We start from the raw sequence: 17296 nt of genomic DNA, 5'->3' as shown, positions 1-17296 counted from the left end.
CATTACATATAACTGATATATATATGAGACTTTCTCCTGCCTCTTACAGCATTTCTGTTTTTCCCCATGTTAACTCTCAGCTGTTTCCTGTGGAAAATAAAAAGTAATATAATGACATAATAATACTGGGGGTGCCTAGGAAGAAGCTGTGTGGCTGAAGCTTGCCCAAGAGCAGAGGGCCTGCATCTCCTATTACACCAGAAGCACCGATTTCCCAAAACAGACACCTGGTGTTGACAGGGATCTTGCATCCCACATCCACTCCCAGCACCTGAGGCTGTTTCTGCTCACCTGCTTGGTGTCTGGGTGATGGTCCCCAGAGGCGAGGGTGGCACTTGTCCCATGCCACCTTTATCTCTTTCCTGCTGGACTGACCACTGGTCTTGGATGTTGATTCTCAGGATCATTATCTTCTTACTTGCTGTTGCCATAATTCTGTTGGATGGAAAAATACACACACACGTATGTATGTATGTACATGTGTATGTACCTATATACACACACACGTAGGTATGTATGTACATGCATATGTACCTATATACACACACACGTAGGTATGTATGTACATGTGTATGTACCTATATACACACACACCTCTGAGTTTACTTTCATTTTTATTTTGTTCCTTCTCTCAAAATATAATAGCATCATATATAAAAATGTATATATACACACACACACACCATACACACGTACATATGAGGCCACACGGATATATGGACATACAAGTAGGTAATATAATATTTTTATATTTGTTTGTATGTGCATGCATATGTGTTATGTATATATGTATGTGTACACACACATGCACATACACACACGTATATATATGAAATGAGATAGAGAGAGTGTATGCACCGTTGAGCCAGTCCCCAAGGAGAAAGATACAAATCTCTACCTTTCCCTTTGGGGAGTTGGGCTAAGGATTTTGGTCAGTGCTTTTCCTTTAAAAAGCACCTTGTAGCCCCATCATTTTTCCAAGGTCATGCATTTTCTATTTACAAATATTGACTGGGAAGAAGATCCCTTTCTGCTTCAGGGTCTCCGGTGTGACATAAAACTCACTTAACGCATCTAGGATGTGTTGGTGTGATGTGAGCCCTAGGGGAGTCTCTGGGTGCTGCAAGGCAGAGCTGGGGAAGCCATGCTTGCCTTGTCAGTTCAGGGGCTATGACAGTCAGAGAAAGCAGGCAAATGCTGAGCATACAGGTAAGGAAGATGATGGTGACCACACACTTGAAAGAAACACAAACAGTGTTGTGGGATAATGTGGACGGTTGATGCTTGGGTATAAAGTATGCAGACCTCCCTCCTGTGAGGAAGATCCAGGAAGGGCAGGTCCTTCTGCCATAAAGAAGTGACACGCCAGAGCTCAAAGTCTGTACACGTGGCACTTAGTACCTGATTCTAAAACTATGGCCCCTGGGTTATGACAGAGGCCTCCTGATGACTGCGGGAATTCCAAGGGCAGCCTGAGGACCTGCCCCAGTGCTGTGGATGTGTCTGGAGAACCATCAGGGTGATGGCAGGGCTGTGGAGTGCCCACGGCTTGCTGTGCCTTAATTACATGGAAGTCCTACCCCCATGACAGGCTGGACTTTCAGGGGCATAAATCAAAACTACAGAGAGTTGGCATGGTTTTGGCTGCGAAGGTGATCAATTCCCTTCTGCTTCCCAGAGGCCTGTGTACCAGTGAGAAATGTCCCGTGAGGCTCTGGGCACCTCTGCGTTTATTTTAATTATTATTTTGTTCCTTTTACTACCAAAATATAATGGCATCATTCTTTGTGTACTTGCAGACAGAGTCCACTGAAGGCAGGTGGCAAAGCCTCCCTACAAGCTGCCCTTCTGTGCTGTATTTTTCAAATCCACACAGAGAGCAATGAGATGGGTGAAATCTCTTTGGAGATCGCAAAGCTCTTTGGCACTTGCAAAGGCAGAATGTTTCTGCCTAGGGATGATTTTCAAAGTATTTAACAACTGGCATGGTGGGCCAAGAGCTGAGAGTTGATTCTAGATCCACCTGCTGTGCTGGCCACTGACACTTCTACTGATGGCCTTGCGGAGTTGGGTGCAAGTATCCCAGAAGTGGAGCCTCACAAGGAGACAGGAGATGATTGGATGACACAGCCGGGCACCTGGGGTAGCAGCTGCCACCCAAAAGCAGCACAGATCGTCCACGTGTGCTTCCGGGCGGCGTCACCTGAGGGAGGCTGCTGCATTTGAGTAGAGGCAGGGGACAGCCCAGGGTGATTTCTAGGTGATTCTTCTTGGCAGGGTTATTGTCCACATGATGCTAAATATGCCTTCCAGCTATCTGCTGCTGAAGTCTCAGTTATGCACCTGCCTCTTTACTCTTTCTAGATTCCAAATGAAAGTCGATCCCAGTAGCCACCCAGGGGCTTGCCTTCCCGAGGCATCTTGGTTTTCTCTCCTGAAACTTCACTGGCTCTTGTTCTCTATCCCCACCTTTAACACCCACCCCACAACATGTACCCTACCACTTTACTTAGAGCTAAAAGCTCAAGCACAACTGCTCTTTTTTTCCATCTTCACAGCAAACATTTCTGCTTCTTATGCTTTCCTAGAGAACAGTCACTCCTCCCTGCCCAGGAAACTCCAAGGCAAGAGACAGATGAATCTCAGGAAGAAAAATTGGCTGCCATAGCAACTTGGAACATATGGAATTCTGACACTTTGGCTGGGTACATTTTCCAGGAAAGAGGGTCACTCCAGAAATCAGACCCTCTTTCCTTGTGGCTGGTTGCATCTAGAATTCCAAGGATAAATTCCTCCCAAAGAGTGATGCTCAAATAGGAACATCATTTGGAAAGAGCGCAGCACAGACAGACCTTCGCATGTACCAAGGAGCCCACATCTACGCAGGAGAGTCATTCATCAGCTACCGCAGCACTGACCCACTTTTGGATTTTTTGAAAAATAACTTTTCTATGTTTTCTTGTTATTATTATTATTAATCCATTCCAGCAGGTCTCAACATCAAGTTATTTTTTTTAATAAAATGCAGCATTATTTCATCACTCACCACTCAATAGTACAAAAATCAAACAGACACATATCCATTAGAATGGCTGAAAAGAAACTAAAAAAGCAGAAAACATTGAGTGCTGACAAATATCTGAGAGAAATCACAAATATCGTCATTGGGAGGTTAATTGGTACATTTATCAAAATGTCTACTAAAGTTGAAATGAGATTTACCCCATGTGGCAGATAGAATACTGGCCCTCCAATGATGTTCTCATTGTACCCGAAGCCTGGGAGTGCGTGATCTTCCAGGGTACAAGGTCTCTGCAAAGGTGACTAGCTAAGGACCTTGAGATGGCAGATGATCCTAGGTTATCTTATTGAGCTCAATGTCATCACAAGGGTCCTTGTAAAAGGGAGGCAGAAGGACCTAAGTCAGAATAAGGGGAGGTGATGACGAAAGAGATGAGAATGATGCACTTTGATGTTGGAGGAAGGGGCCAGGAGCCAAGGAATGTGGACACCTCTAGAAGCTGGAAATGACAAAGAAACACAGTCCCTTAGTGCCAGAAGGAAGCAGCCCTGGCTACACTTTGTTTTTCACCCTGTAAAGCTAAAGTTCTGGCCTCCAGAACTGTAAGGTAATACATTTGTATTACTTTAAGTTACAAAGTACGTAGTAATTTGTTATACTAGCAATAAGAAAGTAATATGCCCTCTGACTCAGCAGTTCAAACTCCTAACTCTGAAACAAACAAAACAAAAAAACAAACCCCAAAACTATACCCAAGAGAAATGCATGCAGGTGTTCACCAAAGACACCCACAAGCCTGTTTGCCCAAACTGGAAATGACTCCAGATGCTTGTAAACAACAGAACAAACAAATATAATACGATACAGTCATATAATAGCATACTGTTTAGGAATAAGAATGACCAAACCTGCAACTATGCACAATAGCACAGATGATACTCCTAACAAAGGTATCATGTTGAAAGAGGGAAGTGATAAGTTTTGGCTGTGTCCCCACCAAAATCTCGTCTTGAATTGCAGTTCCCCAACGTGTGGTAGAAAGAACCCGGTGGGAGGTAATTTAATCATGAGGGTGGTTACCCTCATGCTGTTCTTGTGATAGTGAGTGAGTTCTCACGAGATCTGATGATTTTATGAGGGGCTTTTCCCTGGCTTCACTCTGCACTTCTTGCTGCCACCATGTGAAGAAGGACATGTTTGCTTCCCCTTGTACTATGATTATAAGTTCCCTGAGGCCTCCCAGCCATGCTGAACTGTGAGTCAATTAAACCTCTTTCCTTTCTAAATTTCCCAGTCTTGGGTATGCCTTTATTAGCAGCATGAGAATGGACTAATACAGGAAGTCAGACACAGAATAGAACAAAGTAACCTCTAAAGCTGACAGAGCTATGCCATGGTGTTGTAGTCAGTACCATGTTACCCTAAGGGGGAGGGTCATAAATAGACATAGTCATGAGGAATGAGTCTGGTATTCTAGTAATATTCAATTTCTTGCTCTGAGTGTATCACTTTGTGAAAATTCATCAGACTGTACATGTATGTGCACTTTTCTCTATATTATATTATAAATGCACTTTTTGCATCTATTTCGGGGTTCAGTAAAAAGTTTACAAAAACAGACACCAAATTTTAATATGGATTCAAGTCAAAGACACAGGTCACTATGGCTCCACCTCTGTGCAGGGTCAGTGGGAAGCCTGGTGGTCAGGTGCAATGACACTATTTGAATCCCTGAAGGGTCTCTTCCCTTCACATCCCATTATCCCTACACTGTTGAATTTTGGGTTTTAGGGTATCCTGGAAACCTTGAACTTGTCTATGATGGAGGAGGGGGCTGCTTAACAGAGCCTCAGAACCCAGGCGGGCATCCCTGTTTTTGGACCAAATATGGGCAACCTGTTGGCTGTCAATGAGAGGTGGGCCTCCCCAGAGAATAAGGAGAAGGACATCAGCCAAACCACAGTCTTCCCAGCTCCCTGACAATGGTGATAAGAGAGTGAAGGGCTCAGACTTAGAGTCTACACTGCACAATTCCCTCCTCTTATTGCAAGACAACAAGACTTTTATTTAGCCTGGGGGCAAGCAAAGAAACAAAACCAACAACTCACTTCATGAGGATGCATCTGAATTTTTATGCCTGATCCTTGGGTCACCAGTGTTTGAAGTGCCTTCAGTCTTTGTTGTGTGTTTTGCACTCAGTGGGTAAGTCCAGTTTTTGTTTGCCTTGGGAAGAGAAGGGAGGAAGAAGAGCACCAGTTAGAACCTTAAAAGAGGCAATATGAAAGGACTTTCCACTCATTCCCAGTATTTAGCATTCCCTGAGTGTCCAGTGTTGTGCATGTGGCACTTGGGAATAGGCAGAGGAACAGGCTCTGTCTAGACCAGTGGGTCTCAAATTGATCTTGCCACAGGCCATGAGTGTGGATCACCTTCCCTAAGTTCCTGCTTTGCAGGAGAAAAAGCTTCCTAACACAAGTTCAATGAGCAACTCCTGCATGGTAAGTACCTGTCCAAGCACCACACATTTATTAGTTGATTTAATCTTTACAAGACACCTTAACTTCTCTGAGTCTCAATTTCCTTGCATTTAAATGGGAACTATAACAATGTCAGCTCCAAGAAGTTTTTGTAATGAGACAAAAATAGCTTAAAGTACAGAAGGATTGGTACATTTTAGGTTCTCAGGAAATTATAGCTAATATTTTAATTGCTCTATAAACTAAATGCCACATATAATCCAGAGACAATACACGCAGTCTCAGCCTTCTTCTCTCTGTGAGTGTCCTTCGGAGCATAAAGACTTCTGTAGAATGTCTTTGGTAGAATTGCTTTAGATGTTTTGTTGGTTTATTTGTTTTTGAGTCATTCATGCAGCATTTATGTTTCTTGGTGTGACTGGACTTTTCCTGCCAGACATCTCTCTACAATCACTTCTGTCTGGTTTGAAAAGAGTACTTGATTTCACTCTTAAGCATGCACTTGATTGGTTTAAGTTACTGGTTCTCAACTGGAGGCAACTTTGCACACCCCAGGCATTTAGCAGTGTCTGGAGACAATTTTGGTTGTTACAATTGTGGGGCTGCAACAGGCGTTAAGTGAGTAGAGGCCGGGAGTGCTGATAAACAAGCTACAATGCACAGGTCAGCCCCTGCACAAAGATTTATTTGTCCTCACGTATCAATGTCATGAGGTGGAAAAGTGCTCGAGTGAACAATCTACTCTTAACCCTTTAAGTGAACAGCACACTAACATCTACTAGACATGTTTTCTCAGAACTTATTTGGAATATTTTCTGTACAGCCTCTTGCCACTTGCATTGTGTTTTCATCTCCCTGGAAACCCCACCCGCCCTGTCTATACTGGCATGATTCATTCACTCATCGCCTTCAGATCATTGGGCAAGTGGCGCTTTCTCCACGAGGCCGGCCCTCCCCACTCTCCATCATTTCTATCCTCCGTTCATGGTCTAGTTCTCTCTTCAGTGCTCAACAACAACATTCTGCACAATTTTACTCTCCTTTTTTCTTATCTCTGGTGTGTAAGTCCCGCCCTGGTGCCGAGAAATGTGCCTGGCTCATGAGGAACTGAATAAATATTGTTTTAATGATGATCTATGAGATGGCAGTGCTCTCTGGACACCTTGCGAGTCTGCAGGTAGAGTGACAAACTCTGCTAGGTTGCAGAGGACTGAGGAGGTTCTTCATATGCAGGATTTCCAACTCTAAAACACGACAGTCCCAGGCAAACCAGATGACTAAGTCACTCTAAGGACTCTAAGGGTTCAAAGTTCAGCAAGAGACGACTAAAAACCACCAAGACTGGGGAAGGGGAGGCATGAAAATGCTGCCTACCAGTGGCCATCACACCTTCAAACATAGCAGAATAATTTGGCAAGCTGGTTGTATTAGTCAGGGTTCTCTAGAGGGACAGAATATATATATAGCCTAGCCTCCCAGCCTACATCTTTCTCCTGTGCTGGATGCTTTCTGCCCTCAAACATTGGACTCCAGGTTCTTCAGTTTTGGGGACTCAGACTGGTTCTCCTTGCTCCTCAGCTTGCAGACAACCTATTGTGAGACCTGTGATTGTGTGAGTTAATACTTAATAAATGTGCCTATATATCGCTTGCATTATATGTATTAATATATAATATATTATATAATTATATATTATATATTATATGTTTATATATTATATCATGTGATTATATATTATGTATTATGCATATTATAACATATAATCATATGGTTATATATTATGTATTATGTATATTATAATATATAATCATATATTATATAATTATATATTATATATTATGTATATTATATATAATCATATATAATATATAATCATAATATATATTATATATGTTTTGTATATTATAATATATAATCATATATTATGTAATTATATATTATATATTATGTATATTATATATAATCATATATTATATAATTATATATTATATATTATGTATATATAATATATAATCATAATATATATTATATATGTTTTGTATATTATAATATATAACCATATATTATGTAATCATATTTTTATATATTTTATATAATGATATATTATATGATTACATATTTATAATGTATAATTATATATTATATAATTATATGTAATCAGATATTATATCATTATATATAATAGGATATAATATATATATTTTTGTAGCAGGACGAGCCACAGACAAAACCCCTCAGACAACCGGTTAAAGAAGGAAGAGGCTTTATTTGGCCAGGAGCGTCAGCAGACTTGCATCTCAAGAACTGAGCTCCCTGAAGAAAGAGTTCCTGGCCCTTTTAAAGGCTTACAACCCTAAGGGGTCCACGTGACAGGGTCATGATAGATTGAGCAAGCATGGCGTAAGTGACTATGTCCACATACGTTAGCGGTGGGGGCAAGCAATGCAAGTATTTCTCCATACCATTGTCTGTGATCTATAGATAGCAACAAGCGATTAGGATGGGGGTTAATCTTTAATCTACAGACCTGGCTGGTGGCTCCAATCATTCTGTTGTTTTTCAGCTTTTACTTCCTCCATCTGTTCGGAGACAGGAGATAGTAAGAGAAATGGCCTCTCTCCTCATTCCCTCCTTTGAGAACCTCACTCACTAGTGGGAGTTCTCACTCTCATCCTCGCTATCTAGATCTTCCTGTGAGACAGATTGATAGTGATTCATGTAATACACTTGTGCTGAGGTCTTTTGTTGAACTAAGGTAGTAACAAAACCTTTTAGTAACTGGAGAAATATGCATAACATATAGAGGAGTGACATGCAGGTTCCTAACACTATTATTATTCCTATTATAAGAATTTTAAATCCTCCTAGAGCTGAAAATCATTTTCCAAACAGGGATCCAGGATCAAATCCATGCCAAACCTGCACATGTGCCAGCTTTGTCATGTCTCTAACTGTATTTTTGACTACTTGTCCTTGATCATCTATTTGCAGACAGCAATTGGTCAAGTTGAATTTTTCAGACTCCTTCTTCAGCTGCCAGCAAATAGTCTAAGGCCAATCTATTCTGATAGATGGCATTTCTCATTTGGGTTTCCTGCCAGGCTAAAAGAGTCAAAGCTCTGCCAGTTTCATTAGTGATTATTTCTAAGATGGCCTGTAACCATATGACCCAGTAGAGCATGTACATGGGGGTTTGGTACCCCCATGAGCCATTTTGTGTCCATGTGGCGCCTATAGTACTGAATGATTATTTCGGGGTATCACTCATCATCTTTCCAATTTCCTATAGCTATGCTTCTCTTTTCTCAGGAGGCATAGACAGGGAAACCTAGGAGCTCACCTTTATTTTACAGGCAGTAGGAAAAGCATGACTTAACGGTGCCAATGACACAACTACCTGCCCATTGGTCAGGTAACTTGGTGTAGGCTCTGTGCCCATATATCCTGTATAGCCCAGCGGGAGTCATCCAGTCTCATTGAGATTCTGGATGGGCCCAAACAGTCTGTAACTTGGGAAATTTGCTGAATGGACTCTTTTCAGTGCAGTTGAGACCCCACCAGGTGACTGTCCCTGTCATGCTGTTATACAGCTTTTGTTCTAGGCAATTGAGCCTTCCCACAGGGATGGTGAAGTCCTTCCCCTCTCTACCTACACAGTATTGTCCAATAATCGAGGTTTTCAAGACCCAGAAGTTGCTAGTTTGGGCCTTCGGTACCAGAATTATATCAGGAACTGGATCAGTAGGCACCAATTCTCGGGCTTCCAAAGGCCATTGCTCTCCTATAGTGGTTCCCAGGACCGGTCCTACCATATTCCAGGTGTCAGGACTCCAAGCACTGGTCCCTTCTCGGTGTTCAGCCACTGTGTTGATCCTCATGGGATCTGCCCTGCACCACTCTGACGAGGCATTCCACCAGGGCAAATGCCTACCCAGGCGTGCTCTTAGGATCCATGTCGCTCAAGCTTGCCAGAGTCCCCTGCAGGGATGCACTGCAGGGCAGGCTTAAGCCACCTAAGGGGCTGCCTCGACTGTCCATCAACCACCTCACTTCTCAATCAGGAAACCAAGAAATGTAGCAGGATGAGCTGCAGACAAAACCCCTCAGACACCAGGTTAAAGAAGGAAGAGGCTTTATTCGGCTGGGAGGTCGGCTGACTTGCGTCTCAAGAACTGAGCTCCCTGAAGAAAGAGTTCCTGGCCCTTTTAAACGCTTACAACCCTGAGGGGTCCACATGAAAGGGTCATGACAGATTAAGCAAGCATGGGGTATGTGACTATGTCCACATACGTTAGCAGTGGGGGTAAGCAATGCAAGTATTCTCCAAACCACTGTCTGTGATCTATAGATAGCACAAGCAATTAGGGTGGGGGTTAATCTTTACCCTACAGGCCTGGCCAGTGGTGCTGATCAGTCTGTTGTTTTTCAGCTTTTACTTCCTCCTTCTCTTCAGAGACAGGAGACAGTAAGAGAAATGGCCTCTCTCCTCATTATCATACATATAATATATAATTATATCCTATTATATATAAATATATGTTATATATAATTATATCCTATTATATATTATATATAATTATATCCTATTATATATAATATATATTATATATAATTATATCCTATTATATATAATATATATTATATATAATTATATCCTATTATATATAATATATATTATATATAATTATATCCTATTATATATATATTAATATATAATGCAAGCGATATATAGGCACATTTATTAAATATTAACTCGCACAATCACAGGGTTCCACAATAGGTTGTCTGCAAGCTGAGGAGCAAGGAGAACCAGTCCAAGTCCCAAAACTGAAGAACTTGGAGTCCAATGTTTGAGAGCAGGAGGCACCCGGCACCCGCTGGAAGACCAGGCCAGTCTAGCCTTTTCACATTTTTCTTGCTGTTTTACATTCTAGCCATGCTGGCAGCTGATTGGATGGTGGCCACCCAGATTAAGGGTGTGTTTTCCTTTCCCAGCTGACTGACTCTAATGTTAACCTTTATTGGCAACACCCTCACAGACACATTGAGGATCAATACTTTGCATCCTTCAATCCAATCAAGTTGACACTCAGTATTAACCATCACACTGGACAATCATACAGATTTCTGGACCCAATTTCCCCAAGATTCTGATTCAGATTTTCTGGGACAGGGCCCCAGAATTGGTATTAATGTATAAATCAACAGCTCCTCAGTGGGTAGTCTGGATAGGCCTTCAGACTACTCCTAAAGAAATTCTACTTGGGACTAAACCCTTCACCAGACACAGTCCATAAAATCGCATTTTGCCAAGGAGACTATGACAAAGTAGCGTCTGAAATTCAGCAGGCATTCTGAGACAGCCCCAGCCCCGGGAAGTGAAGCACTTTCAGGATGTGATTAATGACACCAGGCGAGACACTTTTAATTTGGATTCTTCAGCAAACCGCATTCTCTGTGATAAATTAATCACGAGGAGAAAGAGAGAGGCGTGCAACTCCCCCCAGGGAGCCAAGAGGCTGGCAAGGCTCTCTCCACAGAAAGCTTATTCCAGAACAAGACGCACAGTGTTGGGGGAAGGTTCCAGAGAGCCACACCCAGAGGAGAGGAGGCCCAGGGCACCAGACTCACCTGCACACCTGCGGAGAGCAAAGGGGATGTCTCTGCATCCCACAATGCCAAGGTAGCCCCCTTTTCTAATCACACAAGCACTTGGCTCTTGGAGATGCCTAGTTTTGGTTTCTGAAGGATGAAGTGAACTAGAATCATCTTTAAAAAATTAATGCTAGAAAAGCATATCCACTAGGAATACACATGATAAAGTACTCATTTTAATTCTGAATATTCAGCCTGTGAAAGAGAGACTCTGTGTACCTGCGAACTTTTCCAAATGAATGGCCGGTGACATCTCTGAGATTTCTTGCCCTTTCTTTGTTCATTCACTTCTCTTTTCGTTCTTCTAAGAAAGCTGAACTCTAAACAAATTTGTACCTTGAGCTATATATATATGTGTGTGTGTGTGTGTGTGTGTGTATAAAATGTTAAATTTTTAGATATAATATAAAATCTAATAAATATATAATGTTAATTTATACGGTTTTTCTGTCAAAGGTATATACGTGCGTGTGTGTGTATGTATATATGTGTGTGTATATATTTATATACACATACATATCTTTTTCTAAAGTATCAATTTAATATTATTGTATGAAATAATTATTTCAGTTTTTCTACTAGTAGAGCTGCCATGGAGTTTTTGTTGTTGTTGTCATTTAATATATATCCTTTTTTAGAGGCCGGGTCTCACTCTGTCACCTAGGTTGAAGTGTAATGGAATGACCTTGACTCACTACAACGTCTGTCTCCCAGATTCAAGTGATCCTCCCACCTCAGCCTCCTGAGTAGCTGGGACTACAGGTGTTAACCACCACACCCAGCAAATTTTTTTATTTTTGATGGGACAGGGTTTCCCCATGTTGTCCAGGCTGGTCCCAAACTTGTGAGCTCCAGTGATCATGCGACCTCGGCCTCCCAAAGTGCTGGGATTACAGAAGTGAGCCACCATGCCCGGCCAAATCTCTACCATTTTTTAATGTGGTTGGTTCTTGTCGAGTTTTAAGACTTGCTTTCTGTATTTTTGGATACAAATCCTTTGCCAGATGTGTTTTGCAAATATTTTCTCCCAGTATTTGACTTTTAAAAAATTCTGTTAACTTTCTGAAAGCAGAAGTTTTAATTTTAATAAAGTCAAACTTATCTTTTTTTAATGAATCATGCTTTTGAAATGTTATCTAAAAACTCATCATCAAAGGCAAGTTTGTCTAGACTTTTTCCTATGTTATCTTTTAGAAGTTTTATGGTACTCTATTTTACATTAGATCTAAGATCTGCTGTAAGTTATTTTTTGTGACAATGGTAAGTACTGTGTGCATCTGAATTCTTTTCTCCAGCCCCCACACCACTTTCTTTTATGCATAGAATTGTTCCAGCACCGCTTGCTGAAATGACTCTTCTCCTGCATTTGTTCCTCTATCAAAAGTCAGTTGATTCTATTTGTGAGAGCCTATTGCTGACTCCCTCTTCTGTTCCATCCATCCCTTTGTCTTTTCTTTCTCCAATACCACAGTCTAGATGACCTTTGGGGCTTTGGGGCTTCACAACGCCAGCAGCGTCAGTCAGCTCACTCTCTTCTTCCTGGGCACTGTATTGGCTACTCTTGCTTCCTGGCTTTATGGCTCCAGATGCTTCTGCCCCACGTAGTCACATTGGACATTAATTGTGATTATCTATATTTCCCTGTCTTTCCAGATTTGGCAGTAATGGTGCTGTAACCTAAAGTCTCTGATGTGCATAATAAAAGTTGTGGATTTTCAGTTTGTTGAGCTCCTTTCTTGTTTTATGAATGGGAGTGGTGACTTTTAAGCGATTCCCATGCTGGAGGTGAAACCAGCAGTCCTGGATGTTGCATTCAGAACTGAGCAAGCTCACTGGGATTGGACAGCAGATTCTGAAGATGAAACCTAGTTTTGGCTTTTTTAAAAAGCAATGTCAGGCTAGATTGATCGTATGCAAATGGAATTCCGCCATTTTATCTTAGTTCATACTATATTTTACGCTTTTTGTTGGCAACAACATTTCTGAAATAATTTTTATAATATGTAAAATTTACATACAGAAGAGAAATAAATGAAATCTTCTCTTGGTGGCTTTTAGGGTCAGAAAATTCTATTAGGTCTTGTATTAATCTGTTCCATGACAGAAATGTCTCATCTGCTATCCTGAATTTAAACCATGTTACATAATGTAATTTGCTCCCTGTGTTTTTTTCTGAAACATGAAGCCTTCATAAAACAAGATTCTTCCATTGGAAAACATTAAAAAAACAACTCATTTTCATTTTTTTCATTTATAACTTCAGATACAATTCTTTCTTTTTTCTTTTATTACTATATTTAGCAGCCAATAATTATAATAAATTATTGAGCAACAAAAATCACAGATCGATTAGCACAGTTTCACATACTTGGCAAGCAGGGAAAAATCCAGGCTGAAATGAAAGGGCAGGGGCACAACACTGATAAGAACTGGAACCATCAATTGAATCTGTTTTAGTAAATTATTCTGACCTTTGGAAATCTTCCAGTTGGTGATCAAATCTCTCTCTCTCTCTCTCTCTCTCTCTCTCTATCTATCTATGTATCCACACACATAAATGTCATAAAAAGTAGGATGGGGATGACAGATTCTGACCTTAGAATTAACAAGACACTTCTGAATGAAGAGATACAAGTTGTAATGGTCATCTGTTGCTTCATTAAAAATTACCAAACAATGAATGCCTCAAAACACACACTTAACATCTCAGCCTTTCTGTTGGCCAGGAGTCTGGGTCTGTATTAACTGGATCCTCAGCTCAGGGTCTTGTTGGATTGCAGTCAAAGTTGCAGGACTGTATTTCCATTTGAGGCTCAAGGAGCCCTTCCAAGCTCACATGGCTGTAGGCAGAACTTAGTTCCTGTGATTGTAGGACTGAGGTTCTCAGCTCCTAGAGGATGCCAACAGTTCCCCATCACGTGGCTTCCTCTATAGGCAGTTCACAATACAGCAAGCATAGCAGCACGCTTCCTCAAGACCAGCAGGGGATTGGGTCTGCTTATGTATACACGTGTGTGTGTGATTAAATAAATTTACATATGTAATATATAATGACATGCTTGTATGCATCATAGAGATGGATAGATATAAATATAGATTTCTCTCTACACAAATGATATATGTATGTGTGTGATATCATAAAAGTAATAACCCATCACCTTTACCATATTCTATTAGAGCAATTAATAACTCCCAAGCCCCACACCCACTCAAGGAGAATATTAATTAAAGGAATGAAAAGGAGGCAGGAGTCACTGGTGGTCACCCCCCTTGGCTTATGCCATCACATGTATAAAATAGCGTTTTATCACTTCCTAAAACAGTATCAGCCTATACCCTTGATCCATGAATTAACTGTTGGATCTAGCCTCAAAAGGCAAGGTCATTCAACAACACTGCAGGTACTGTCCTGGGTGCTAAAAATCCAGGGGTGCCTTCTCTGGCCTGTTCTTTGTTCTCATGGTGCTGATAGTCTAACTGGGAACTCAGGTAATAGATGCATAAGTAACTTTAAAACATAAACACAACTGAAATTATTTCAGATGGACAATAGTACTCTGAAGATAATAACAATGGATAGTGACTCAAAAAGGAGCTGAGGTGGGATGTTCTCAGAATGTTGAGGGAAATGATCCCAGGAATGGAAGTGCTTAAGTTGAGACCTGAGAAAAAAGGAGAAGCTGCAGGCTGTGGTGGCTCACATCTATAATCCAAGAACTTTGGGAGACCAAGGTGGGTGGATGGCTTGGGATCTGGAGTTTGAGACCAGATTGGGCAATATGACAAAACCCCATCTCTACAAAAAAAAAAAAAAAAGAAAGAAAGAAAGAAAAGAAAAATTAGCCATGCCTGATGGTGCACACCTGTAGTCCCAGCTACTTGGGAGGTTGAGGTGGGAGGATCACCTGAGACCAGGAGGTGGAGGTTGCAGTGAACTGAGATCACACCACTGCACTCCAGCCTGGGCAACAGAGTGGGACCCTGTCTCAAGAAATAAAAATAAAATTAAGAGATGAGGAGAGGCCATTCACAAAATATTGGAAGAAAGAGGCTTAAAGCCTGATAGCACAATGAAAACAGTGGTGATACGGAAATAAGTCTGGTTTTTCAAGAAGCCAACAGAAGTCCCTTGTGACTGTAAAACAGTGAGAAGGGATAAAGGCATAGGAGGAGAGAGGAAGAGGAGGTGATGGTTTTGAAGAAATTCTTGTCTTTGAGAGCATTCAGCTTGACATTTTACTCATAGAAAGAGCAGGTCCTTTCATTCACAGGCAAAATTCCTGCAGATTTTCAGAGAAAAATATAGTGCCTTTCTATATTTCACTCAATGAAAGCTATAAATAGCATCTATAAATCATCACCAATTTCCAAACCCAAGAAATCTAAAATGACCAGCTTCACTGGCTGATCATTTAACTTTTCACCTCTGGAGAAAGTGCTTCTGATATTGATCCTGACATTCAAACCTCAGGGCAGGAAGGAAGCTCCTCTATCAAAACCCAATAAAGCACAATTACTGTGTAAAGGTGTGATTTTCTATTTGGATAAAACACTCAAATACACTTATTAAGTAGTACATGCAACAGCATTGCCACGAGGGAAGAAAAATCATAGCTAGAGACTCTGAAGGTACCTGGCAAATTTTCTTATACTGTGTTACAAACTTATTTCAAGTCAACATATACTTAATGAGTGCTTACAAGCCGACAGTCCTGTGCTAGGTGCTGTGGACACAGACAGCCCTAAGTCAGAATCCTGCATGCAGAGAGCTTACCATGGGAGAGAGGGCCATGCATGTGTGAGGTGTAATATACTAGCTCAAGGGCTAGCCTAGAAGTTTACATAAAATAAGAACAAAAAAGAAAAGTTATTAATTCCCTGCAAAGAGAATTGTGAATTTAGAAAACTGAGATAGAAAGGATCCCAATTTTGTATAATTAAAAAAGAAAGAATACCTAGGTTTGCAATTTTAGAGTGTACAAATGACACCATTCCATAACTCATTACCTTCCTGCTTCTCGTTAAGGAAGTTTTAAAATCCTTCATCTATAATAAATGACAGTGATAGTCACCTTAAAACACAATAGAGGCAGAACCTTTTTTTCCTAATAGAGCTTACATGGAAATGCCTGGCATGTTCTGCATTTGGAATAGATTTGAGGAAATAGTCTTGGAACAATGCCCTCCAGACAGGAAAGTAACAAGACAATGTGTCCCCTGCCTTTCTGTTCAGCCCAGTCTCTTTGAATTTCCTGAAAACCACTTGTAACACAACTCATTATAAAGCAATTACAAAATATTAAAGAGGCAAATTGAGCCAGTTCCCCATAATCCACTGACACACAGCAGATACATTTTACACATTATCACACATACACACACACAGCTATAAAACTCACACAAAGTGATGAGAAAAGGAGGCAGCTATCCAAGGGTTTCTTGGAAATCCACGAAGTACAAAGACGAATTCTTTCAGACTCATAAGGAAGAGGCTGACACTTGCCACCTACATCACCTAAAACTCTCTCCTAAGTTTCCCAGAGCTCTCTCCTCCTGGGTCATATTGAGCACCTCGTCCTCAGTCTCCCAGCAGCACTCTGGGATCTGCCAGTCAACTTATCACTTTCTAAAACTCAAGACTGGTGTCCTTGATGTAACCTTTCATTACTATTAGAGCAAAGGTCAAACTATTTAACTTGGCCTCTGAGGCCTCAGCTCCTCCGGCCACTCCTACCCTTCCAATCTCCCGCAACACTCCCCTTTGTTCTCTGCATCCAGCCATACTTTCCCCCTTTTTTCCACCCCCACCCACCTGTCACCCTTTCACTGGTTGGCTCTGTCAGTCCTTCTGCTCTTAGCTCATGTGTCACCTCCCTGAAGAAGCGTTCTACACCTTCCAGACAAGGCTACTGTATTAATCAGTGTTTTCTAGAGTGACAGAATATATATATATATAAAATATATATAATATATATAATATATATAATATATAAAATATATATAATATATATAATATATATAATATATATTATATATAATATATAATATATATTATATATAATATATAATATATAATATATATTATATATAATATATAATATATAATATATATAATTTATATTATATATAATATATAATATAT

General features: G+C 40.7%; 1 protein-coding gene across 1 annotated transcript in view; it reads right to left on the bottom strand.

Moving 5' to 3' along the window:
• Positions 1-291: 291 nt before the first annotated feature.
• LOC123567686 (uncharacterized) overlaps positions 292-17296 on the bottom strand; it is a 38657-nt gene continuing 21652 nt past the window's right edge. Inside the window, exons 4-5 of the mRNA XM_065525226.2 lie at positions 5131-5245; positions 292-435 (exon numbers count right to left, since the gene is read on the bottom strand). Of these exons, the coding sequence (XP_065381298.1) occupies positions 5218-5245 (28 nt within the window). The 3' untranslated portion in view covers positions 292-435; positions 5131-5217. The remainder of the gene's footprint in view (positions 436-5130; positions 5246-17296) is intronic.

The sequence above is a fragment of the Macaca fascicularis genome, chromosome 11 (genome assembly GCF_037993035.2).
Source record: "Macaca fascicularis isolate 582-1 chromosome 11, T2T-MFA8v1.1".
Lineage (NCBI taxonomy): Eukaryota > Metazoa > Chordata > Mammalia > Primates > Cercopithecidae > Macaca > Macaca fascicularis.
Note: the sequence above shows the minus strand (reverse complement) of the source record. Positions and strands in the feature narration are given on the sequence as shown.